This window comes from Lynx canadensis, chromosome A1, assembly GCF_007474595.2.
Source record: "Lynx canadensis isolate LIC74 chromosome A1, mLynCan4.pri.v2, whole genome shotgun sequence".
In the NCBI taxonomy this organism is placed as follows: domain Eukaryota; kingdom Metazoa; phylum Chordata; class Mammalia; order Carnivora; family Felidae; genus Lynx; species Lynx canadensis.
Genome location: NC_044303.2, coordinates 196,429,354 through 196,456,796, shown reverse-complemented (window position 1 = coordinate 196,456,796; position 27,443 = coordinate 196,429,354). Strand labels below are relative to the sequence as shown.

At 47.5% G+C, this 27,443-nt stretch overlaps 1 protein-coding gene across 1 annotated transcript; it reads left to right on the top strand.

The window, feature by feature from the left end:
* Positions 1-18,804: 18,804 nt before the first annotated feature.
* On the top strand, positions 18,805-27,262 carry GPX3 (glutathione peroxidase 3). The gene is made up of 5 exons (XM_030329052.1): positions 18,805-18,957; positions 23,550-23,703; positions 25,196-25,313; positions 25,768-25,867; positions 26,282-27,262. The coding sequence occupies exons 1-5, from the start codon at positions 18,871-18,873 to the stop codon at positions 26,501-26,503; spliced, it is 681 nt and encodes a 226-aa protein (XP_030184912.1). The 5' UTR covers positions 18,805-18,870; the 3' UTR covers positions 26,504-27,262.
* The last annotated feature ends 181 nt before the right edge of the window (positions 27,263-27,443 follow it).

Here is a 27,443-nt window from a genome sequence, read left to right as displayed (position 1 = left end):
GAGAGAAACTCAGGCAAAATCAATGATTGACAAGCCAAAATGAAAGCAAATAGAGTCCAGACATTTGGGGTCTTACAGAGTTCAAGAAAAACCAACTATTCTAGACTTCATATAAGAACAGAATGTTTTAAAAGACTTTAAACATCAACAACCTGATAAACCTTTTCAGTGAAATAAAGGGACTCAGAAAAAAGATCCTGTTAAGAGGCTGAAATCTCATTCAGGTCTGAGATCTTCAAAGTTACAGCCTCATCTGCCACCCCAGCTCTATGGTACAGAAGCTCATCTTTAGTCAGCTGCAGCTAAGAAGATGGGCTTCCATGCCCAACCTAGCTCCTGCTTCTACATAGAGGCTCAGCCCACGGCAAGGAAGGCCAAGTATACCGGGGCTCTGACCCCACCCCCCATGCTCTAGCCTGTAGGGCAGATGTTCTGTCCAGGGCCACGACGAAAACACGGCAAACTCTCATTCTACCAGGCCCCACTTAGAAGGCAAAGGTTCTATCCCAGAAGGAGTGAATCAGAAAGACCTTGGGTCTCCATTCCTCCCCCTAAATCCCACCTGTAGGGTTGAGTTTTCATGTCAAGAGGAGAAGTCCTGGAGTTTCCTCAGCTCCACTTGTAGGACACACGTCACTCCAGGAAAAACAGGCTGTCCCTTCCACCTCCCCTATTGCTCCAATGCAATAGATTAGACACCTGTCCAGAGGGAAGGCAAGAAGGGAAGGCTGGAAGCTCCACAGAAGGAGCTGACTTTGGTCCATAGTGTGGAGGAATGCATGACTTAGGCATTGTTGAAAATAGAGATACTAGTTGTAAGCAATTCCAGTTCTAACAGTTCTATAAAACAAGTAATAACAAATGAAACAGCAGGCCATCCAGGAGTTTAACGGAAAGAACCACAGAAATAGCTTAAAAAGGGCCTTGTAAGATAATAGTTACAATAGTCCCTGTCCAGAAGGCTGGGTGCATGTCTAGGTATCACACACACATCAAGGACCAGCCAGAGCAGGCATGTGAAAGGCACTAGTCACTGACTAAACATGGGGAAGACTTGAAGGAGTCCCCCAAGTCATACGCAGATCCATTAACAAAGAGTAGAAGCCTTACTGGCTCAAGAGGCTTAATTAAGCACAACCTCTGACTGGCTAAACATTAAGTTTTTTGAGCCAGAGTGACTTCTGGGAAAGCACATAGGAGAACTGAGCAGTGATGTCAGAGGCTACACACTGTAGGGGAAAATAGACTCCACAAAATTAGCCCAGGGAAGCCATTAAGCAAACCAACACAATTAACAAAACAGAGCAACATCAATAAGCCCTGAGAGGGGTGCATCATAATCCAAAGTGGCTACACAGTATTATCTCAAAAGCTATGAGCGATACAAAGAAACAGTACTATAACCCTATACAGGAAAAACAGTGACAATAGAAACTACTTTGAGGAGGCCCAGATTTTGAACTTATATGGCAAAGATTCCAAAGAAGATACTATATTTTCAAAAAGCTAAAGGAAATTATGACAGTAACTCATCAAATAGAAAATATCAATAGATAAAAATTATTTGAAAAAGCCAGGTAGAAATTCTGGTGTTGAAAGGTACAGTCCCTGAAATGAAGATTCACTATAAGGGCTCAAAAGTAAATTTAAGTCGGCAGGAGAATCAGGAAAATTGAAGATAGGTCATTAGTATACAATCTGAAAAAAGAAAGGGAAAAACAAAGAATGAAGAAACTGAGCTTTCTTGTCAGACATAGAAAAATCTTGGAAGTTGTCAATCCCATTTTTACAACAAGAAAAACAATCTGAACAAACTGGAAATCAACAACTCTTCTTGGATCTTGTAGAGAATTGAAGTCACAGGACAGACCACTACTATGAAAACTAGAGAGAAAGGCAGATACTCAGAGGTTGTAGGGAGATGATGGCTAAAGGGTATAGAATGTCTTTCTGAGGTGGTAGCTACACGTGTCTGTGAATATCCTGAAACCACTGAATTGTACACTTTGAATGGGTGAATTGTATGATATACAAACTATATCTCCATAAATCTGTTTTTGAAAATTGAATTGTTGGGGGGCACCTGGGTGGCTCAGTCAGCTAAGCGTCCGACTTCATTCAGCTCAGGTCATGATCTCCTTGCTCATGAGTTCAAGCCCCGCATCAGGCTCTGTGCTGACAGATCAGAGCCTAGAGCCTGTCTCAGATTCTGTGTCTCCCTCTTTCTCTCCCCCTCCCCTGCTCAAGTTCTCTCTCTCTCACTTTCCAAAATAAAGAATCATTTAAAAAAATGAATTGTTGGATCTCTAACATAAAGAGATATATTTTACAGTTCAAAAGAGGGGAGAAGAAAGAAATTATAGGGGAATAGGGAGGTATTTGTGTGTGTCCTCTTGGTTTGGTCAAAAGACAAAATTATGTAAAGCAACAATTATAACACTGTATTGTTGGGTTTCAACCTATAGAAACATGTGACAACAATAGCACGAAGTAGGGGGAGTGGAGCAAATTTTCTATGTATCATTGGGATTAAATTAATATTAATCTGAAGGATATTATGATAAATTAAGAAACACTCTCTAAGCCCTAGAGTAACCACTGAGGAAATAACAAATAGTTTAAAAATCAGTAGAAACTCTGCCCTCAAGAATGGAGAGCATATGGGGCGCCTGGGTGGCTCAGTCGGTTAAGCGTCCGACTTCGGCTCAGGTCATGATCTTGTGGTCTGTCTGTGGGTTCGAGCCCTGCATCAGGCTCTGTGTTGACAGCTCAGAGCCTGGAACCTGCTTCGGATTCTGTGTCTCCCTCTCTGTCCCTCCCTGATCGTGCTCTGTCTCTCTCTCTCTCAAAAATAAATAAAGATTAAAATAATAATAATAATAATAATAATAATAAAAGAATGGAGAGCATAACTTCTCAGTCCTTAAGTGTGTGCTGTGCAGTGGCTTCCAAACTGGATAGTGTAGAAAGAGAGGGGGAAAGAGTAACTTTGCAGTGGAGGAGTATGACAAACGCTGCCTCAGACACATCAATGTTGATATCAACACTGGTAAGTCATGTTGATACCACATCCCTTGCTATGATGTGAAATGGCGCTTGGCTTCTGTCATCTTCCTAAAATGCATAACTGCAGTCCAAGCATGAGAAAAATATCAGAAAAGTCTCAATAGAAGGACATTCCACAAAGTTCCTGACCAGTCCTTCTCGGGACTATCAAGGTTGTAAAAATAAGGAAAGTCACAGAAACTGCCTCCACCAAGAGGAGCCTAAGGAGACATGATGACTAATACAGTGTCCTAGAGGGTATTCTGGAACAGAAAAAGGACATCAGATAAAAGCTAAAGAAATCTGAATAAAGCATGGGCTTTGGTTAATAATAATGTATCAACATCGGTTCATTTATTGTACCATAGAATACAAATGTACCATAGGATATAATAAGTTGGTTTTTTTTTTTTTTTAATCTGAGAGAGAGCGAGAGCAGTAGGAAGAGGGGCAGAGAGAGAGATCATGGAGCCCAGCGCAGGGCTCCATCCCACAACTCTGGGATTGTGACGGGAGCCAAAACCAACTCAGATGCTCAGCCAACTGAGCCACCCAGATGCCCCATAATGTAATATGTTAATAAAAGGGAAACTACTTCGGATAATGGGATCAACAGTATATAAAATCTTGACTATCAATCTACATACTGCAGAATGCACAAATGGTATCCTGCAGAAAAGGAATCATCCGCTAGAAGTTCTCGAGAAAGCCCTGGGACGTGGAACAGAATTTAGAACGACAAGGTCAGGGTAGGAGGTTTCCGGCCCCCTTCCTTTTTTACTAGAAATTACTTGGGAAGCATTCTGACAGCTCCCCATCCACAAGATGTGATGAAAAAAGACAGAGTTGGCAAGATTGGGAAGACCTAAGTGTGAAGATTTGAGTGCGGCATACCTGGAGAAGAAGTTGGCATGGAGAATGGCATGGAGTGTGAGTCATGCTCTGAAGAGAGGATGTCCAAAGGGTGGGATGATGTGTCTAGGTGAGATGCATGAGAGAGCAAGGTTTTGTACAATGTGTTTCTGTGAGGTTAGATGGAATTCACCATGTGAATGGAGGGAGTGCAGGGGAAATGTGGCAAGGTGGGTACTGTGAGTCTGGGATTCAAGTGAGAGCGATTTTAGAAACATTTTGAAGCTGAGGGTCTTACCCTTCCTTCACCTCACAGAACAGCACATTCCCCTGGGTTAGACAAACGCTGAGGAGAGACCCAGGCCTCCGTCTCTTTGTTTCCCCAGGTGGCCAGTTTTCCTTCTGGGCCTGGTTGGCTGCAGGACAGATTCTGCTGGGTCTTCTCCTCTTCCAGGGAGCTCTACATAAATGTTCATAGCAGCATTATTCCTAATAGCCGAAAAGTAGAAAGAGCCTGACTGTCCACAAACTGATGGATGATAAATCAAATCTGGCATATCCACATGATGGAATATTGTTTGGCCATGAAAAGAATTAAGTACTGATACATACCACAACATGGATGAACCTTGAAAACATTATGCCAAGTGGGACAAGGACCACACATTGCAATATTTCACTTATATGAAATGTCTCAATTAGGCAAATTCAGGGTCAAAGTATATTGGTGGTTGTCTAGAGGTGGGAAGGTTGGGGAGATACAGAGAGTAACTGCTAATGGGTTTGGGGGGGAGTTTGGTGAAAATATTCTAAAAATGATTATGGTGATAGTTGCACCACAATAAAACCGTATAAATATATACATTATAGGGGTGCCTGCATGGCTCAGTTGGTTGAGAATCCGACTCTTGATATCAGCTCAGGTCATGATCTCGTAGTCATGAGATAGGGTTCTGCATTGGGCTCCGTGCTGAGTGTGGAGCCTGTCTGAGATTCATTCTCTCTCTCTCTCTCTGCCTCCTCCCCTGTTCACACACTCACATGCTCTCTCTCTCTCTCTCTCTCTCTCTCAAAATAAATAATTTTTTAATGTATATGTTTTATATGGGTGAATTGTATGTATGTGAATCATATCTCAAGCTGTTCTATAAAAACGAAACCCAGATCTGGTGCTGGGTATGCTTGTTGCCACTGGAGTGTCACGGCTTCTAGGCCCTGTCAGCTGAGAGAGGAAAGAACTATATGTGTTTATACTGACTCCTGTATGTGCACAGGAATATCTCTGTGAATATCTCTCTGTGAATAGAGAGAATATCTGTGAATATCTCTCTCTGTATCGATCTGTGTCTACAGTAAGCCAAACATGATTTCACACTGTCTCTAGCTCTAATCCACTCGCACGTAGATCATCTTAGCCTTCCCTACATGCTTATCTGTAACCTGTCACTGCAACAGTGGGAAACCTGGCTCCCCCACCTGACACTCATTTATTTAATTGTTCAATTCCGGTATACATGTGTAGTGGTTCAGCATTATTATCCTGTACCCCGTGGAAAACAACTTTAGCAACTAGGTACAGTGTTTATGTTTATTGGCCTCTACTCTTACTCTTCTACTCATTTCCCAAGTCCATCAGGCCAACACCTTTTCCCCTCACCCCTACAGTGAGGTTACTTCATACATGTGTAACACAGTTAGATTCTCAGTTAGTCAAAGTCTAAACTCCATTGTGAAATCCTCCTACTGCTCAAATTATGTTGTTAATTGATTACATTCAAGTTTATGGTTTGTGCCTTAAAGTGCTATGGGTTTTGACAATTTCACAGTATACCCATCATTTTAATGTCACATAAAAGTTTCACACCCTGAAAATCCCCTGTGCTTCACCTATTCAACTCCCCTGACCCCTCTAAATTTCTGAGAACCATTGCTATTTGTATTGCCTGTATAGTTGCCTTTTCCAGAGTCCTATAAATGGAATCCTACGGTAAGTAGCCTTTGCAGCTTGGCTTCTGTCACTTAGCAATATGCATTTAATATGCATTCATGTTTTTGTGTGGCCTGATAACACATTTCTTTTGTTGCCGGATAATATTCCATTGCATGGATGTACCAGCTATTTTTAGTAGATTTTTTTATTTAGAGCAATTTTAGGTTCACAGAAAAATTGAGCACAAAGTACAGAGAGTCCCCACACAGTGCATAGCCTTACCTACTATTACTATCCTACACCGTGGCACATTTGTTACAATGGATGAACTTAGAGGAAACATCATAATCATTCAAAATCTATAGTGTTCACTCTTGATGCCCTGCACTGTGTAGGTTTTTACAAATGTAACATGACATGTATCCACCATTATAATATCATACAGAATAGTTTCATTGCCCTAAAAAATCCTTTGTTATGTGCCAATTCACCTTTCCCTCCCCTTAACCCCTGACAAACACCCATCTTTTTCTTCTTTCTTTCTTTCTTTCTTTCTTTCTTTCTTTCTATTTATTTATTTGTTTGTTTATTTTCAATTTACATCCAAGTTAGCATATAGTGCAACAATGATTTCAGGAGTAGATTCCTTAGTGCCCCTTACCCATGTAGCTCATCCCCCCTCCCAGAATCCCTCCAATAACCCTCTGTTTGTTCTCCATACTTAAGAGTCTCTTATGTTTTTGTTCCCCTTCCTGTTTTTATATTATTTTTGCTTTCCTTCCCTTATGTTCATCTGTTTTGTGTCTTAAAATCCTCATATGAGTGAAGTCATATGATTTTTGTCTCTCTCTGACTAATTTTGCTTAGCATGATACCCTCTAGTTCCATCCACGTAGTTACAAATGGCAAGATCTCATTCTTTTTGATTGCTGAGTAATACTCCATTGTGTATATATACCACATCTTCTTTATCCATTCATCCCTCTATGGAAATTTGGGGTCTTTTCATACTTTGGCTATTGTTGATAGAAACACTGACTGATCTTTTTACTGCATCCAGAGTTTTGGCTTTTCCAGAATGTCATATAATTGGAATCATACAGTATATAGCCTTTTCAGGTTGGCCTCTTTCACTTGGTATATGCATTTAAAGTTCCTCTGTGTCTTTTCATGGCTTAATACCTCATTTCTTTTTAGTGCTGAATGACATTCCATTGTCTGGAAGTACCAGTTCTCTTCTATTCCTACTATCCCTACTATTCACTCCTATTATAGTGTATTTATTATATGCAGGTGCTGAATTTTGTTGAATGCATTTTCGGCATCTATACATATGATCACATGGTCTTTGTGATTCGGCCTGTTAATAAGATGCACGTGCACACAGGGGAGGGGCACAGAGAGAGGGAGAGAGAGAATTCCAAGCAGGCTCCATGGCTTTGAGTGCAGAGCTCAACTCTGGGCTCTATCTCATGAACAATGAGATCATTACCTGAGCCAAAATCAAAAGTCAGATGCTTAACCTACTGAGCCACCCAGGCATCCCGAAATATTTTTTTAAATATATGATTCATAGTACTCCCTGATTCAGATTGGCTTGTCACAACAGGTACTAATGGGTATCTGTTTTTACTGACAAGTTTCCCAACAATTAAAGGAGCTCTATTTTTCTAATAGCAAAAATATATGCTCATTGTGAGAAATCAGACATCCAACTGTAAAGAAGAAAATGAAAAGAAGCTGAATTCCACCACCCAGTAAACACTATTTAGACATTTAATGGATTATCCCTTCATATGTATAGAGATATTTAGAAAAATTGGGGCATTGCTTATATGTTTATAACTAGAGTTTTAGCAGTATACCATAGACATCTATCTAATTATATTAAAATGGCTTGATAATATTCTTCTGTATGGATGTAGCACAATATATTTAGCCAAACTCCTATTTGGAGGCCTGGTTTGTTTTCAGTTTTTCAGTAATCTAAACAATGCTGAGATAAACCTCTGGTTTCTGGATTAGGAGTTTAATATGCAGTTTGAATTTTATCCACAAGGGGGAAGCAGACCACCATGAGTGGACAAGCTAAGTTTTAAAAGCAAACAACTAGAAAATTCTTTGGCATACATAAGCTCCTCCCAAGCTTGTGAGGTAGATATTAATATTTTCCCCCATTTTCTAGGTAAGGAAACTAGGTAGGGGGAGAGTAAGTGATGTAAGTGTACAGATTCTCACCACCCAGTGAGTGCTGTGGTGGGATTCAAAACTGCCTTCTGATTCCATAGAGCTGGCTCGCTTCATTCCCCTGCACTTCCAAAGCTGACAGCAATAAAGGATTCTCCCTACATTCAATTCAGTTCTACGCACTGTGCTGGGACACCATGAGAAATATATAGGAGAAGCCCTGCCCTTTAAGGGGTCGTTATCAGGTGTGAGGACAGACTTCTACATAAATAACTGAAAGACTAAATGTCCACCAGAATGGAGAGAGCCCAGGAAGGCAAGAACGTTACTTCGCAGTAAGGCGTAGCTTTATAAAAGAGGCATGGTAACAGTAAGAGCTAAGGTTTAGTTACCATTTCCTCTGTAAGAGGCACCATGCTAAGTGCTTTATGTGCACTCGTTAGAAATTCCCCATAGACTTGGAAGGGATTATATCTTTTTCACAGGAAAGAAAATTGATGGTCAGAGAGTTAAGAAACTGGCTGTTTGTGAGAGAACACTGGAAATCGCATCCTTCATATCAGTTTGACAGGACCCGATAGGGATGGTGGACTTTCAGCAGACAGAGCTCTGAAAGAGAATTCTAGGAGAGGAAACATGGAAATGAAGTCTTAGAGTCCAGAAATACAAGTACATTTGCAAACGCAAGGGGGTCGGTGTGCCTGGAGGTTGAAAGAGGAGGAATCAGAAGAGATCAAAACTAGAAAGAGAAAGCTGAGTCAGATTGGAGAAGTCTGGGAAGAGTGAGCCAAGGAGATCCTACTGGATTTCGTATTCAGGGGGGAACCAACCAAAGAGAATGACATGACCCACGCTTTATAAAGATTAAATTGTTGGATTGCATAAGAAGACTAGTTAGGAGACTGTTAAAATAATCCTGGCCAAAGATAACCAGAGAAGGAATGAGGACCAAAAGACATTATTGAGATAAAATCCACAGGATGTGACATCTCACTAGACGTTGGAGGGAGAGAGAAGAACAGTATGATTAAAGTTTCCATGTCTGGGCAACAGGGAGAGGGTGAATATATATTCCAGAAGAGGGGCTGCAGGGAGGGAAGAAGAGATGAGGTCACTTTTCTTATGTGAGATTGAGGGAGCTCTGGTGGAGATGCTCCCTGGGAAGCTCAAAATAGGAAGCTGGTGCTTTAGATATGGTACCTGAGAATCACAAGATGTGGCCCCAGGAACCAGCTAGGGAGAATTTATACTTAAGATTCCGCAGGGGATGTTCTTACCCCAATAACCTGTAATTCCACTGCCAGATTTCTGTCACAGAAAAATAAAATCGCATGTGCACAAGGTGGATGAAGGATGTTCAGGCAGCATTGTCTGCGTCAGTGAAAGGATGGGCGAGGGGAGGAGCTAGCAAATAAACCATAAAACACCCACATTGTGCAGTGGTTAATAATTAATTAGATTAAAAATGCTAGCATGGACAGATTTCCCAAACATATAGTGGATGGGGAAAGCAAATTGTAGCACAATAATAATGTGTCATAATACTTATGGGAAAAAAAAGGTAAACCAAAAAAAAAAAAAAAGCTGTCACATATATATTTTAAGCAATGCATGTGTAGGCAGAGAGAAAAGTCTGGAAGAATAAACCTACTGCTAATTATGCTAGAGAAGAGTTGTGACAAAAATGGAAAGCAGAAAGGGTGGAATGGAATTGTCACCTTAGTTATCAAGTTTTAATTTTATAAGAATGTAATCATGTATTACTTATATGAATAAAAATTCTCGAACTGTTCAAAAATATATAGATCCAGTGGGACTAAGAGAGAAAGGAAAAGACAGGGACAGATTCTAAGACTCAAGGGAGGGCAATATTATTGGGAACACTGAGAGAAGTTTCTGAAAGTGCAAGTGGAGGGGGAGGGGATCCTCCACACTCACCAATTCCGGAGCAGAGGCCAGCAGGATGAGCCCTGTGAGTTCGGCTAGTTTTCAACACCTTTCAATTACGGCCACAAGTTCCTGTGTCCTTGAAAGGTCACCACGTCCTACCACTTGCCTTGGAACTAGATGGTGTTTGTGCTGTTCTTTCTGAATTGTAAATATCCTCAGACTTTTTATCCAGTTCTTGTGTTTGGACATACCTTCCCTTTCCCAGAAATTCCACAGGGTTCTTGGTATTCTCATTCCAGTTCTTCAAACTGTCTATGAAACCTACTTCCTCTTATTCCAGCCCCAGCACATACCAGCCACATCTTTTTCCCCATTCAAAAATATTCCCATTCCAGGCTACTTGCTGTGGGAGACTTTTAATGGAATTTCTCAAGGGACACTCGGCATAGGTGTAGCTAACACTGAGTGAGCACGTGGAGGTGCCAGGCACAGTGCTAACCTTCATAGAAGTATCTCGTTTAATCCTTCCAACAACCTAGTAGATAAGTACTATTATAACCCTTATTTCAGTTGAGACCTGCTGTGTGGTGGTAATCATGTGGTGGGTGGGTGAGTAAGTGAGAGAGAGAGTGAGAGAGAGAGAGAGAGAGAGTGTGTGTGTGTGTGTGTGCGTGCGCGCGCGCGTGTGTGTGTGTGTGTGTGTGTGTGTGTGTCACTGTGTGAATTTGTCCTAAGGGATTGAATAGCAGGTGTGGTGATTGGGGAGGCATGAGGGACTGGACTGGGAACAAATTCTCAAATGCTCAGGGGGGTGCAGTTTGCCAAGTGCCTTTATAGCCATTATTTCATTTGATTTCACCACAGTGCTCTAATGATGGTGGTCATTAGGGAAAATAATGAGCTGAGTCAAGCTTAATTCCCTTAAAGTGGCAACTATTGGGTCAAGGGTTCTTAGGGCCCATTAACCCACCGTGCAGCCTGGAGCAAATCTACAAGGGGGTGGATGTAGACAGATTGTGTGCTCTCTGTGGCTTCTTTTGACCCCGCTCTTAAAGGATCATTGACTTTCTAACCGCCACTCCTCCTAGTCTGGAAACTCTTGGCCAGGCGCCCCCTGCTCTCCAAGCCCGCCCATCCCAGAAGATAAAGCTAAGTGGCAGAGGAGCCAGTTTCCTGGGGTTAATAAACAGGCTGTTTATAGCCTAGAGCAGTCACGGGGCAGGAACAGGCAGGCTAGGAGGTCATGCTCTTTCTGACTGTTGAGGTTTCTCATAAACATGCCCCCGTCAATCTTCTGGGATTCAAGAACAACTCTGGGCCCATTGCCCTCTCCTCCCTTCCTTCTTTCTCCCTGTGATGGCTCTCTTCCTCTTTCCTTTCTCCTCTCCTATCCCCTTCCATCACCCTTTCTTCCATAATGAAAAGAGGATCCATTTTCACATTAGACACACTTGATAACTTTGGGTAGGCGATTCATCCCTCTGAGTCTCAGTTTCCTCCCTTGTACAATGGGGGTCATAATGGGGCCCTCCTCAAAGAATATACATGGGAGAAGGTGCCCAGCACTGTGTTTAGCACACACAATGGGTATTTAAAATCTGTTTGCCCTTCCCTTTTCCCCCTCCGCCCAACCCATCTCCCTAATCCTGGCCCCCACCCATGTTGTTTACATTCTTCTTGGGAGGAGAATAGAATAGACCATAAATAGGTAGATAAAAATAAATGAATGAGATCACTTAAAATTGTGAAAAGAAATAAAAGAATAACAAAACAAAGTGATGTGAGGAAGGAGGCTTTTTCTGTCTGCTGTCTTCAGGATAAAGTCCAAGGTCATCAAAGCCCATCTCCATCTGCCCTTGTTTACCTCTCCAGCCTTACCTTGAGTCACTTTTCTCCTTGAACTCTCTGCTTTAGCCATGAGGAACACGGAGTATAAAAGCTGGAAGAGGTTAGTCAGTCTTCGATCCAGTGGTTCCTTCAACCCCACTCTTTCCCATGTCTCACCCATGAAGGAGTCCTCCTGCTCCTGCCCAGATTACTAGTTACTTCCACCTGGAAGCCAGCCATGCAGCCACTCATCTGAGTTAGGTTTCCCTTTCTGTGCTGCCACTTTCCCCTGTGAGAGTGTCCATCACCCTGCACAGCTGGTTTGTCTTCACCTCGCCACCAGACTGTAAGCCTCTTGTGGGCAAGAATCTCTTGTTCACTCTGAGTCCTCAGCAGTAAGCATAGTGCATAGCACATAGTAAGTGCTTAACAAACACCTGTTGTTTACTAATGTGCTTGTGGAATACTTAGTTTAGTAAGTTTAAGAGCTCGGTAAGACGAGGAAAAGGCACTGACAAGGCATGGCTCTGGAGACAAAGAATGAATTGGAAGGGGGAGAAAAAACCTCCTCAGTTCTTAGAGTTCTTGCTCTAGTTTCTTCCTGTTCCAACGATCTATCAGCGCCCCCTAAAAGGCTTACTGAGCAAGCAAGGCTGAAAGCGTGGACCCCATTTAACACCTTCCGGGGGGAAGGTCACACCCTAGAGGGGTGGCTCTGCTTTGGCTGAAGTTACCCAGCCAGCTGGTGGTAGAGTGTGTCTTAATAAGGTTAGGGCCCAGAGGTGCGGGGCTCAACCTCTTCATCTTGCAGGGGATGTGGATGGCAGTGGTGATATGCAGACTCTGAACTAAGTGCCTCGCTCATTTCAAATCAAAATAACCATTTGAGGGTGATGGTACCCACAAAGAAAGAGACAATATGATTTACCCACAGTCCACCCTCACCCTATAACCCACCCCTGACTGGGCAGACTCTCCTGGGCACCACCACATTTATCTTCATGGACTCCTCCCCTGGGGTCAGTTCATGAGAAATGGCACATCACAGACTGCCTGGGATGGACAAAGCCCCAGAATTCTGTTTTCCTCATTTCAGAGTTGGAGGGATTGCAAGGTTCAGAGAGAAGGGACTAGTCTATGGGACATACTAAGATAGGATCAGGACTCCAGACTCTCACTCCAAAACCTTCTCAAGTATACCTCACAAGCCCCCTTGGCATGAACCTTCTGAGTTGGGGAAGGGGTAGGAATGATACAGACCTGACCTGGCCTTTTCGTGGCTGTGGTCATGTTGGGAGAAGAGGGAGGGAGGGGCAGTGAAAAGCTACCCACCTCATCTTGTTTGCTCTAGAGTTTATTAGTTCCTTCTAGTCCCCATTGGTTTTGTGCATTGTTAGTTAACCCACAGGAAGTAGGATATGGGTTGTTCACTGTTAAGTGACTATTTATGAAGGTTGTTATTCTTCTCCAACACTATAGTCTCCTAGCCCAACAATAACCTAGAAAGGATGGAGGTGGGTGGTGTGAGGCTAGCAGAGACATAGGTAGGGCTCACTACTACTAAGAAATGGGAAAAAGAGTTTGGGGTTCTAGAAAGATATAAGGAATCCCAGAGAATGGAAGGGCCATTTTGACTGAAAACTTGGAACTGTATCCAGCCTGGTGTGACTCTTAGAGATGCCTGAATTTGCTGTGGGGCCCTAGACAAATCACTCAGCCTCTCAGAGATTCAGCTCTCAGATGAGGGCCAATTGAATGAGATAGTCTGTAGGGGCTCATTATCTTTTTACAAGTCTCCCTCCAACTAAGCAGGCTTTGGAGTGAGAGGGAATCATTGACTCCCATGTCAGGAAAGCTCAACAAACCTGGTATTTGCCAGGCCAGGTCCTGGTAAAGTTTAATTGGGAGATCTGCAGAAAAGAGTTAACGTAGCAGGACTGCTATGCTTAGAAAAATCTGCTTGCACAGTTGGCCCTTGGGTTGGCATTTGGGAACTTCAGTTTCAGTTTTTCAGGAGGATTTCCACTATTCCCAGAACTGATAAGAGTAGGTCACCGTGCCCAAACTGTTTATATAAACAATGTGGTTTATGCTGAGCACCTGCCTTCCTTATGGAAGTCTGGAATTTTGGCACATGCTAAACAGATGATGCCTACATGGCCAGCCCCCAGTAAAAGCCGTGGGCACTTAGTCTCTAATGAGCCTCCCTGGCAGACAACATATTACATGTGTTGCCACTGTTCATTTAGAGGAATTAAGCACATACTGTGACTCAGCTGGGAGAGGACTCTTGGAAGCCTGTGCCTGGTTTCCTCCAGACTTTGTCCCATGCACATTTTTCCTTTGCTGATTTTGCTTTGTGACTTTTCACTATAATAAGTCATAGCATGAGTATGACTATATGCTGAGTTCCGTGAATCCTCCTCCTGAATCACTGAACCTGGATGTGATCTTGGGGACTTCAGACAGGAGATAAGCCTGGATTGCTTTTCTTTCTATTTCCTTTCCCTTCCCTTCCCTTCCCTTCCCTTCCCTTCCCTTCCCTTCCCTTCCCTTCCCTTCCCTTCCCTTCCCTCCCCTCCCCTCCCCTCCCCTCCCCTCCCCTCCCCTCCCCTCCCCTCTTTCTTTCTTTCTTAGAGAGAGAGAGAGAGAGAGGGCACAAGTGAGCGAGGGGCAGAGAAAGAGAGGGAGAGAGAGAGAAGTGGGGCTCACCCGAAGCTGGGCTCGAGCTCACCCAGATGCGGGACTTGTCCTCAAGGACCATGAGATCATGACCTGAGCTGAAGTCAAATGTTTAACCAACTGAGCCACCCAGGCGCCCCAGGAGATAAGCCTGGATTTCACAGACAACCATAATCCTTTACCAATCTCATGATTATATAGCCTAAACCAGGACTGTCCAATAGACATATAACATCTCTAATATGTAATTTTACGTAATTTTAAATTTTCAATCAGTCATATTTTAAAATGTAAAAAGAAACAAGTGAAATAAATGTCAAGAATACATTTTCTTTAACCTAATCTATAAAATATTAATATTTTAACATGTAACGATACAAACATTTATTAGGGTATTTTACATTCTCTTTTTCATACTAAGTCTTTTTTTTTTTTTTTTCAACGTTTATTTTTGGGACAGAGAGAGACAGAGCATGAACGGGGGAGGGGCAGAGAGAGAGGGAGACACAGAATCGGAAACAGGCTCCAGGCTCTGAGCCATCAGCCCAGAGCCCGATGCGGGGCTCGAACTCCCGGACCGCGAGATCGTGACCTGAGCCAAAGTTGGACGCTCAACCGACTGCGCCACCCAGGCGCCCCTCATACTAAGTCTTCTAAAACCAGTGTGTATTTTATACGCGTAGCACATCTCAATTTGGACTAGCCACCTTCCAGGCACTCACTAGCCACACCTGGCTGGTGGCTGCCATGTTGGACAACACAGCCTTAGAGATTAAAGGCAAGAGCTCTGGAGACAAAATACCTGGGTCAGAATCCTGGTTCTACCACCTATCAAACTGCATGACCTTAAGCAAAGCTACTTAACCTCTCTATGTATTAGTTTCTTCATCTGCAAAATGGGCATAATGATGTTACCTACTTCATGAGGTTGCAGGGATTTTTCAAAAAGCTAACACATCTAAGGCAATATCTGGTACATACAGGATGCTGGGGGCTGGCTGTGACTCTTACTGTCCAACAATAAGATCAACTCGTCCAACTTCTTACTCCATAGATGAGGAAACCAATGCCCAGAGTTTGAAAGGCCCACGTTTCAAAAGTAGGGGCTCTAGCTACAGCTACATCTCTTGAAGAACTCCCTGTCTCTAGGCTGACGCTGAGATTGGATCAGCTAGTCATTTAGGCAACCGGCAGCAACAGGGCCACACCTGGGTTCTGCAATCCCTTCTGGATTGCAAAAGAGGGCGACCGTTTGAAATTGGCACTGAGGTGATGGGAGCTGGGCCTCCCTTCTGCTGCCCCCATCTGGACCCATCAGTTGGGCTGGCTGACCCCATCACCAAGTCCAGTGCTTACTCAGCAGTGATAGGGCTGGCTTCCATTGTTTTGGCTTTTTATAGCCCCTCTTGTTTATTAACTCATGTTCTATCTTCCTCAGAGACAGAGAGCATCAGTACTTTTTAAAAACCTCCTTTAAGTCATCTGTGGTCCCTGTCTACCCACCAAATAGTAAGCTCCCTATTTATGTCTCCAAAAAGGATGGAGAAGAGGCACTGGGTGCCCATTTGTCTGGAACTCTGGAGAGCACATTCTCAGGCTGGAAACACAACTGGCTTTTGATTCCTCTACGGCATCTGTTTCCACCCTTCCTCTCCTGAAACTCAATGCAAATCATTTACTCTCCTGTGATAACTCAGTAACTCACATGTCTCGAATCTTACTAGCAGCTAGAATCACACCAGTTTTGTCTGCTCAAACTGTTAGCACGTGTTGACCTGAAGTTCCACTTATTCTATATGCTAAGTAGCATTTTATGTAACATTCATTTATTTAATATTTACTGAGCATCTACCATGTAGGAAGCCCTGTGCAAAGTTGTGGGAATGAAGCTGTTGTGGACCTTGTGACTTAGTGTAGAAAGTAAACAAGAAATGATGATAAAGGACAACAAAGGGTTGATATAGAAAGTATCAGATGCTCTAGGAACAATACTAAAACAAGGGGACCTGAACAAAAGTGGAGACCTGAAAAATGGTAGGAGAGAACCAGTTAAGGAGAGAATGTGGAGTGCTCCAGGCAGGGGGGACAGCCTAGACAAAACCTGGAGGCAAGAGAGAATGGCACATTGGAAGAACTGAAAAAAGGTCCGGCACAGCCGGGGTAGAATGAGAGGAGTGCGGCTGGATTTTGAGGACATTGTCTGAAGTGCTAAGGAATTTGGACTTCAACCTGAGAGCAAGAGGAAACAGCCCAGTGGAGAATAACATCTTTCAAAACATAGGGTTCTGGGAACAAATCAACCAAATGAGCTAAAAATGTAGGCGGTGAGAAGGCGGGGGCGTACTCTTTTCATGTTCGTCTTCTTGGTGGGAAGTCTCAGCCCTCTTTGGAAAGCAGTGTGCAGGCTATCCTCAGTGCCAGGCCGTGCTCGCCTGACCCCCAGCCCACTGTCCGTGAAGCTAGTACTCCTGAGTTTGGTGCAGCACAGGCCTTCCTCAGACCCTTAGAACTGTAGAGCCACAAAGACCATCCATATGAGACACTGTCAAAGACTCTGAGGCCCAGAGAAGGAAAGTAATCTGTGTGCGGCCCCACAGTAAGCCTCAGGCCTCTGGCTTCTTCTTCTTTCCCCCGAAGAAAGTGAACACCAGGTCTGGGACTAGGATGAGGCAAGTCAGGCACACAGAGTACAAACTTTAAGGAGACACTCACTCTCAGGTGCCAGCTATGCGTTTGCAAGACCCTAGGTGCCCACTTGCCTCATCCTCGTCCTGGCTCTGTCGGACACACCTGGAGGGCTGAGACTGTAACTTCCAGAAAACTCTCTGACATCTCTCGTGGTGTTAACATGATGCTAGGCACATATTTTCAGGGTCATTAGATGCCTACTAATGATAATGAACGATGGGTTTCTGACAAACTGCTAGGTATCCAGACATTTTTGTATCTTTGGGTAAATATGACCTTCAAAAGACAACAGAACAAAGTGGAGAGTGCCTGAGACTGGAGTGTAGAGATCTTGATTCTGGTTCCCTCTCTGCCACCGATTTACTATGGGAACTTGGACAAATTGTTCTCCATCTCTAGGCTTCAGTGAAAGGAGGCGGCTGAATAACATTTATTGAGCACTAACAACATTTAATGACTCTGTGTCAGTCATTGTTCAGATGCCCCTGCGCTTTAACTCATTGAAAGACTTCCTGGCCTTCAAGGTTCCCTTTCCTTCAACAGACTGTGATCTGAAGTAAGAAAGGCTTTACAGAGAATATGGGACTTGAGACAGAACTTCCAGATTCCCATGCAGACAGTATCTTCCATTATAGTAAAGGCATGCTATCTCAAGGCACTTCTCCACTAGAAGACAGAGAATCATCTGCCTCAGAATCATGTTTGGAACATGTCTGAAGGCAGATTCTTGGCCTCTGCCCCTGGAGATTCTAATACAGTGATTCCAGTGGGGCCTGGGAAGGTGTTATAAGCTTCCCAGGGGACTCTGGTAGTTGGGCAGATTTGGGAATGCACTGATCCCAACGCATTCCCCTATCTACGAGCAGGATCATACAAGACAGCCCAGACCTAGAGCTGCCTGACTTCATCAGCAGTTCTCCCCAAGCAGAGAAATGAATTATTTGATTGATTAATGCAACAAATATTAAGCACCTGTGTTCTGGGCCCTGTTCCAGGTGGTGGTTTTGGTCTCTGCTCTCCGGGAACTTCTGTTCTAGGTCTGTCACTTATTTTAGAACCAGAAGGTCTTCAGGAGGTCAACAACTAGTCCCATCATTACACAGTTGGGTAAACCAAGACCCAGAGGGGGAAAGCAACGCATTCAAGACTACACAGTGAGCAAACGTACTTTTCTGCTCCCACATCAGTTGAGGTACCCCAGTGTACCTCACGCAAAATCCGTGGGCACCCACCGTTTGCTTCTTAAGCACTGAACCTGCACGGAGCAAATGTTCCTGAAGGCTCACGTCAGATCTTGCAGACATTTTTAATCCTCAACATCCCTTCAACTGGAATGGAGGAAAGAGGAGAGAGGGCACACCACGAGTGTTTTAAAACCTAGGGCTAAGAAATGCTTCCTAGGATTGAGCCTTGCATTCGTTCCTCGGTGCTATTTAAAGCCCTTTCCCCTGGCTGTGCTGGAGGATATTGTGCCTGCCTCCTCCTGCACTTTAGAGCCGAAAGAAGAGGGGGCCGCCCCATGGGTTCACCAGGACCAGCTCCCATCTCTGCCCAGACTTGCTTATGTCACTGTCGCCCGGGGAGGAGAAGGAGTGCCCGCCCCCGAAGTGCCAGTCGCCCTGCGATTGGCTACAGGGACTCCGGCCCGGCCGCGGATTGGTCATCGCTGAGGGCTTGAAAGGTGGCTGGGAGCGTCGGACACCTCAGACGGCGGTGGCCCGGGATCAGACCGCGTCTCAGGCGAGCCCGAGACGCGCCCCCAGCCCGCCATGGCCCGCCTGTTGCGGGCGTCCTGTCTTCTCTCCCTGCTCTTGGCTGGCTTCGTCCCGCCGAGCCGGGGGCAGGAGAAGTCCAAGGTGAGTGAGCCTCCGGGGTGGGGACCTGGCGGGACGAGCAGAGCCCCCAGGTGTCCATTTCTCGGTGGCGAGGCACCCCTCTTCCCAGGCTCCCCTCCAGAAGGGCAACACCTGGTGCGAGGACCCTTAACTCCGGTTCCTCCCTCTCCGCCGCCGGGACCCCCACCCGGAGCGCGGGTCTTCACAGCTCCATCTATGGGTGATCTGGGTGCCCCCGGTGGGCAGAATGTATAGGGAGGAGGGGCATTCTCGCCGAGTTGACCCCTTCTGCCCCACAGCTGCCTCAGAGTCGCCTTGCTACATGCATGACACGACTGTCTTCAGCTACTCCCCTCCAGTCGGGCCTGAAGGGGGCGGGGGCGCAGAGACCCGGGGTCTGGGTTGGCTGCGGAGGTTCCCGGAAGGGAAGGAGCTGGGTAGTTCCCGTCTCAAAGAACTGTGGTGGGGGCTCTTCTAGCTCAAGAATTAACGCAGGTAGAAATGCCCACTTGGATTCCAGGGCGTCGGTAGAAGGCGTAGAGATCTGTGACACCACTCAGCACTCTGGCTAGATCTTCAATCCTTTCTGGGCCTCAGTTTCTCCATCGGTGGGGACGGGTGTGGGGGTGGTCAGGGGCACAATGAAGCTGATGGTTTCAGAGAGGATGCTTGGAGAAGCTGCAAAATCTACCTTGAAGGTCTGGGCAGAGTTCTGGGGCAGCCTCACTACCCACACCCACTGCCCATAGTGGCCTGAGCAAAGCCTTAGGTAGGGTGGGGATGCTGAGGCCAGGAGTGGGGTGAACCAGTGTCCTTATGTCTTTGGACAGCGTATGCCAAGGTGGGCCCAGTAGATCTCTTCCAGGGTGGGAAGCTGAAACCAGGCAAAGGGATAGACCCAAACAGAGAGATTTCTGTCTCCACCCTCCCAACACACATCACACACACACACACACACACACACACACACACACCCCACATGCTTGTGTAAGCTCAAGAGAAGCTTTGAGCTTCTGTGTTTCTAAAATCTTCTGGGTTTTTATTTTAATATCCGAGGAGTTCATAATTCTATTTCCAAAGTTCTATTCACTATTCAGTTAGCCCTTTCCAAGCACAGGGTTCCTTCTGTATGTTTCTATCCCCCTGTCCTGTCCTCAGCTAAATCCTATTGAGTCTGTTTCTCTTTGGAGTAAGCATAGAAATTGGATGGCCATGAAGCCACCTCTTCCATGCCTCCTCCTTTGTATCCAGCCCTGTTCATTATCCCCAACTCATTTTCTAGGGCAGAGATGGGACTGAGTTTTAAGATGGTGGTGTGGGGTAGAGGTAGGGGTAGGCAGCCCAGCGCCATGGAGTCAGTCCTTTACCCTGTTTGGGGAGAGCCAGAGAAGAGAAGATTGGGCCCTGACTCAAGAAGGCCAGGGGTAAGAATGTGGATCCCGTGAATAACTCATCATAGCCATGTGTTGTCTGGGGAGGAATTGATGGATTCAGAGAGAACAGGATGGGTATGGTCTAGAGAAGTCTTAGGGTGAGGTATGATCCTATCAGATACAAACCAGCTAGGACCTGTTGGCTAACAGGCTGGGTATGTGCATCTCTCCACCCAGGCCCTTAGAGAGTCGAAATGTCATAGCGCTGGATTCTAAGACTCAACCACCTACCTTACCCCCCAATTCCAGGGCCAAGGGATAGGATGGGGGGCCTGTGAGGAATGGGATAGACAGTAGGTGACAGTCTCAAAGGGTTGGCTGCCTCCTCCCAGTTCAAAGGAAGGAGCTTGGATAACAAAAGGAATCCTCCTTTCCTTGCTGTGTCCCCTCTCCAGTCCAGCTTAAAGCCACCCAGGCTCTCTGTACTTGCTGTGCAGAAGGACTTTGCAGAAGCTGAAGAAGGGTAACAGCTGCTGACGTGCATAGGATCCTAGTAACCGCTGGTTTCTAGGTGACTAAAGCAGGCAGAGAGAATCATGGAACCACAGGCTGACAGAACTGAAGAGCCCTTAAGACAGCACTGAATCTGAGCCTGACAGGCGAGGAGCCAGAGCCCCACAGAAGGGAAAGGAGTGGTTACAGGAGTCCTGGCCAGGCCCAGAACTCAGGTCTCCTGCCCCCAGGCCAGGTCTCCTTTCATACCATCACATCGATAGGAGTGGTAGATGAAGAGGAGAAAGATCCAAGACCAGCAGCCCAAGCCAGCCGGGGTCCTGGCTGAGACCCCCTCCAGCTCCCAAGTCACCAGCACTCTCCTGTCTCATCCAACCGTGGCAGGCCTGAGGCACTTGAGCTGCCTCTCCCCACCATCTCCTTTGGCCTCCCTGTTTAAGGTGCAGGGCTCTGGCATTCCTGGGCCCAGAGGAGGGAAGGAGGCTCACAGCTCGCGTAAGGACTGGGTAGCAGTGCTCAATGGTGAGTACAGGCCATGGCTTCCGCCACCATAGGCCACCCTCTGACCCCCATCAGTCTGAATCCACAACCCCGGCCTCACTGTCCCCACTAGAAAGCTCGGAGGCTTTGTCATCATCCCTTCTCCTGGAGACACCTTGCACAGTGCATCATCTTCTTTACACTGGCTGGGGAACATCAAAGGCCTCTTCACAATAATGTAGGGACATCAGGGCCCTTCACCCTAGCCTCAGGCAGAATAACCAGTATCCATCCCTCGACGTGGGGATTTCTCTCCAAGAGGTCTTCCAGACTTCTTTGATCTGCCTATAGATTCTTACAGCCATTTTGGGAGGTGGGTGGTAATATCCTCCCCTGTCAGCTGACTGGGGCTTGGAGAGTAAAATTGGCTCACTTGCCCCGGGGCCCCAGAGCCAGCCATGTCTAAAACCTAGTGAGAAGAGGTTCCCCTTGCCCCACCCCCAGCCCGAAGCTGTGCCCAGAAGCTGATCCTCCCATTGTTTACAAGCTTCCATTATTTAGACAACCTCTTGGCTTTTGTTCTCTCCATTTCCCAGAATTTGTTTTTGGATTAGGGTGGAGTTTTGGAAGAGCTGGAGAGGCTGGAGAGACGTGTAGGGAGGCCTTTCCTTCTGGCTGCTAGACCTCTGTGGTCAGCTGGGCTATGTTTGTTGTGTCCTGTTTGTCTGTATTTTGTGGTGGAACCGACCCAACTGGGGCCAAGGAGGCCCAAGGGCTAGAGGAATGTTGAGCTTAGTTCTCAGGCCTGCCTCCAGCACCCACCAGAAATCACAGGGCATGGAATATCAGCCTCATGGAAAGCAGGGAATTTGCATCGAAGCCAAGAAGAGAGTTTGCAGCTCTCAGGGATTGGCTTGTTGGAGGGAGCCCTGCCTCATCTGGCTCAGCAGGCCTGCGGCATCTTCCAGACAGAGGGTGGCTTTTCTGTACTGTCCTGGGGCCACACCCTGCTAAGCCAGATGACTCCCTTTGCCCAACTGGGCCCAGGTACCTCGCCTACAGGAAGTCTTCTTGGTTGATGGGGAGGAGAGGGTGTGGATTTGCTTCTGTAACTCCAACCACCTGTCTCTGTCTCTCCTGGTCTATAATGGTGGTTTGCATTTGATTTGTTTTATTGTCTTGCGACCCCTCTCCTACGACATTAGGGCCAGAGATTTCCTGCTACAGTGGTGGCAACATTTTCCTTTCCCATCACGACCAGCGCCTCTGCTGATTGTGTTATTGATGCCGAGTCACCCTTTCGAGAGCAGGCCCAGATTTTCGTAGTCTGTACCAGAGCCAGGGCGGGCACAGAGAAGGGTCTGATGCAATGTCGTGCTGGTTGGCAGGGATCCCACTCCTCCTCTCCTGATAGTGACGCTGACAAGTCAGCAGGGTTGAGCAAAGCTGGTCCAGTTCGAGGTTCTCATCTTATGAAAGAGGAAACTGAGACCCAGCCCAGAGAAAGGGCTAGCACCAGACCACACAAAGTGTTAGTGGCAGAGCTGGACGAGGACCCCAGGTCCCCCACCTCAGAGTCCATTGTTGGCTACTTGTTCTGGAGGTTGACTGGGGGTAGGGCAGCAAAGAGGAAGGCATAACAGTCGTCTCAGCTGCACACTCGCAGGGAACGTCTCATGCGTGCCAGGCTTTCCCCTTGCCGTGGTGCCAAATCCTCTCAGCAGGCCCTTCCCCTTCCTGGTTCCTCCTGCTTCCCTGTTTTATAGCAACAGCCTCGGCTTTCCAGCCCTCCGGATTTGGAACCTCCGAATCACCCCTTTCTACACTGCCACTTCCTCCTTTCTGTCCAGTCCCTCTTCCACAATGCTGTCATTCAGGCCCACATCATCACTTGCCTGGCTGGTTGCACTGGCCATGCCAGGAGTCTCCATCAGCACCCAGAAATGCAACCTCCAGCACCAGCATGGTCTCCCTCCAAGCCTGGCAAATGTTCACAAATTGGCATGTGAAGTGGAAGTAATGGTCACCGTAAATCATTCTCCGGGTTTCCATATGCTCACCAGACGATTAAGCGCTTTCGTAATCATCCCTTTGCATAAGGAATTAGAGCTCGGTTCTGGTCCACTCTGGAGTGGTCTTGGGAAAGTCACTCCCCCTTACTGGTATCTTTTATTGTCTTGAAAACGGAGATGCCAGGTTCCCTTCCAGCTCTAACTGCTCCCGGGTGCCGGTCTTCCTGTGTTTCAGACGGACTGCCACGCTGGCGGGAGCGGCACTATCTATGAGTACGGAGCCCTGACCATCGATGGGGAGGAGTACATCCCTTTTAAGCAGTATGCTGGCAAATACATCCTGTTTGTCAACGTGGCCAGCTACTGAGGCCTAACAGGCCAGTACGTTGGTAAGAGCCCACTTTCCCTCCCTGCTCTGGGGCTGTTTCTGCCAGTTGGGCACATTTCAATCACAGGAGCGTTTTTGATGCAAGGGGAGAGGGGTGACTGATCACGAAATGCCAAACCGTGTATTCCAGTTCTACTGTGTTCCATGGGTTTTTTTATTTTTTTATTTTTTTAATGTTTTTATTTACTTTTGAGAGCCAGAGAGAGACAGAGCACGAGTGGGGAAGGGGCAGAGAGAAAGGGAAACACAGAACCCGAAGCAGGCCGCAAGCTCTGAGCTGTCAGCACAGAGTCTGATGCGGGGCTCAAACTCACGAACCGTGAGATCATGACCTGAGCTGCAGTCGGACACTTAACCGATGGAGCCACCGAGGCGCCCCTGTGTTCCGTGTTTTTGTGAAGATTATGTAAGCCCAAGGTCTGATCACCTTCAGACGTGTTCTAGAACATTCCCAGTTATCCTTCCTCCCTGGGTACCTCAACTGCCCCGAAAGCAGCGAGATGGAAGAGATTTGTTTTGTACCTGGAGTGTCCTTTCACTGGAGTAAGAAATGGTAGCTTTATCCTGAATTTCCCATCTGCCCTGGTGCCTCTCTTGGCCCCTATCTGGAAAGCAGACAGTTGGGCTGAGGCCCCCAGTTGTGTGTCAGTGGCTGTATGAGGTGTTTCACCGAGATTTCATGATCCTCGTATCCTCCCTCCTTTCTTCTCAGCTGGGGCTAAGAGTCAACAACCTGGGGGAACAGGCAGGCCAAAGGCATCTGACGTTACCAAAAGGAAAATGCTCTGGGGCTGAGCACAGTCTGCTGATGGGGCTGGGGGAAGCAAGGGCAACCTGACCCTGAATGTCTGCCTGCCAGTCTCAGGCAAATTCCTGGACGTGGAATGATGCAGGCTGGATGGCCCAGTGGGCACTGGGTGCTCTGGCTAGAATGCTTCTGTGTAGCTCTTGGAAGAGAGCAGAGTGTTTGTGCAAGAGATGGGCTGGGTGCTGGCAACTGCACGAGAGGCCAGGTGCACCAGGTGCATCGAGGGGACTAGGGTGCTGGGCCAGGGCCTCCCTTTGATTCTCAAGCTGGGGAAGTATGGGAGGGTGGTGATGGCCCCGCCCATCTCCCACCCCCTCCCCAGGAAATCCTGTCTTCTGCCTGGGGATGTATGGCTCTTGGTCTAGGCAACTCAATCCCGACAGTCTGGCAGGAGCCCTCGGCTTACTGGCCCAGTGGCAGTGGGCAGGTGACTGACTACTGATTTGAGGAAGAGTATTGCTCTCGCTTCTCCCCAGACCTCCAACCCAACCAGACTGGAGTCAGGAGGATGGGACTCGCATCCCAGTGGTGCCACACTCCCTGGGCGATCTTGGGCAAGGCCCTTCGCCTGTCAGGCCTCAATGATTTCAGCTATCCAATGGGAGAGCAGGAGGAGTGGTACGGATGACGCGGGGCTCTTTGATACAGAGTACCTTCACCTCTGCCCTCTTTTTCCCTGGCCCAGAACTGAATGCACTACAGGAAGAGCTTGCACCATTTGGTCTGGTCATTCTGGGCTTCCCCTGCAACCAATTTGGAAAACAGGAACCAGGAGAAAACTCGGAAATCCTACCCAGCCTCAAGTGAGTGCTTGCTTCGTGTCCCGAGAAAGCTCCTCTGAGAAAGCACAGCCCCGCCCTGTGCCTCCGCCTAAGCACCGGGCATCTCTTGCATTGGCCCCTACTCATGACAGATACTTAGCCACCAAGAACGATGCTCCCCTTCCAGGAACCCCATTCATTGAAATGAACGAAAGAGGGGTCAGGGACAGGGATGACTGCATGTGAGTGCACGATGGGATGGCAGGGGTGGGTGGGGGAAGAGTGTAGGCAGGGGCAGGGTTACTGAGAAGGTACCAAACTGGAAAAAGAAGCTTGCAGACCCACACTATGCCTATGCCCATTCAATATCAGCTCCAGCTGCCTGGTGTGGAATAAAATCCAGATTCCCAACACCCCCTCCCTGTTCAGTCCCTTCCTTGTCATTTCTGGGCCTGTGCCCATCTCCTTGGGACCCACATAAGAATATTCTTTGTAGGCATGTCCGACCAGGTGGGGGCTTCGTCCCCAATTTCCAACTCTTTGAGAAAGGGGATGTGAACGGGGAGAAAGAGCAGAAGTTCTACACGTTCCTGAAGGTGAGTATACGGTCACCTCTGCGGGCGTCTCTTGGCCCGGCTGACACCGGCTCTGAACAGGGCTGCAGCCACTCCTGTTCCCGCCCATGCAGAGACAAGGCCTGGGCCACCCTCCCCTGCTTCTGGGTTCTGGGGGAGTTTCTTGGCATCTATCATTGCAACCATAAGACTCTGCAGGCACTAGGCTCTCAACAGCCCGTTTTGTAGATAAGGCCCAAGCAGGGCCCCACAAGTGATTGGCTAAGAGTCTCACAACCTGCTAAAGCCACTGCTGGTCTCAGGACCCCACTTTCATCTCCCAAACTGGTATTCTTTTCGCAGTGCCAGGCTGTTCCCCTACCTGCCAGGAAGGCCCAGGGTGGGAGGGGGGAAGGGCCCCACGCAGGGTTGACACCAGTCTCACCCCTGCTGCAGAACTCCTGCCCACCCACCTCGGAGCTCCTGGGCTCACCTAACCGCCTCTTCTGGGAACCCATGAAGGTCCATGACATCCGCTGGAACTTTGAGAAGTTCCTGGTGGGGCCAGATGGCGTGCCCCTCATGCGCTGGTACCACCGGACCACGGTCAGCACCGTCAAGATGGACATCCTGGCCTACATGAGGCGGCAGGCGGCCCTGACAGTCAACGGGAAGTAAATCAGGCCTGCCCCACCCTGTGTCCACCATGCAGGGGCTGGGGAGGGACTCTGTTCAGGAAGGAACCCATTTCTCTAACCACAACACACTCCCGCCACAGACCCCTTACTAATATACAAGGCCCCGACCTGACCCAAACGTGCGCGTACGATTGTCGTCTGTACTGCTGCGCATGTGGGTGTCTGCACACGTGCCTCCAGGTGTGTGTGACCGTGCGTGTGCATGGGTACAGCCAACGCTGTCTACCTGCGCAAATATGGGGGACGTGAACCGTTTGTGTGCCCACAGCTGTGTGTTATGGAGAGTGCTGGAGAACTCCCCTTTCTCTCCAGTTCTCTGTTCCAGTGAGAGCCATTCACTTTCAGTGGAGCCCAAGTTAAAACCAGATCCAGATCCAACTGTTCTGCTCTGACCCGGACCTCAACCTTGGGGCCGGCATCTCCCACTGCCTCCAAATCTCACCACTGAAGTGCCCAGAAGTTTCTGGGTCTACCACACTGCCCAATCTTCCCCCCTCTCCATCATGCAGCCTCGCTCCTTCCTGAGGGGCCCCTCCCAAGCCCCCTCCCCCACCCCACAGTGCTCCCTGAGAGCAGCCGAGGCAGACGTGAGAGGAAGGGCCACGTCCCGTGTCAGGGATGGCGTCTCCATGAAGGAGGGGCCCGAAGCCCTTGTGGGCGGACCTCCCCTGAGCCTGTCTGAAGGGCCAGCCCTTAGTGCATTCAGGCTGAGGCCCCTGGGCAGGGATGCCACCCCTGCTTTTCTGCAGGATGTGCCCTCTCCCCTCATCCTGGCTCTCGGTATTAGACTCACCCCTGTGTTCCCAGTAAAGGCCTTTCTGCAGCAGCTGAGCTTACTGTGGTGCTTCCACCATGGGGCCACCCTAGCTGGGGAGGGTGGGAGGGAGCAGAAGGACGGAAAAAGAATTGGAGGGAGTGCT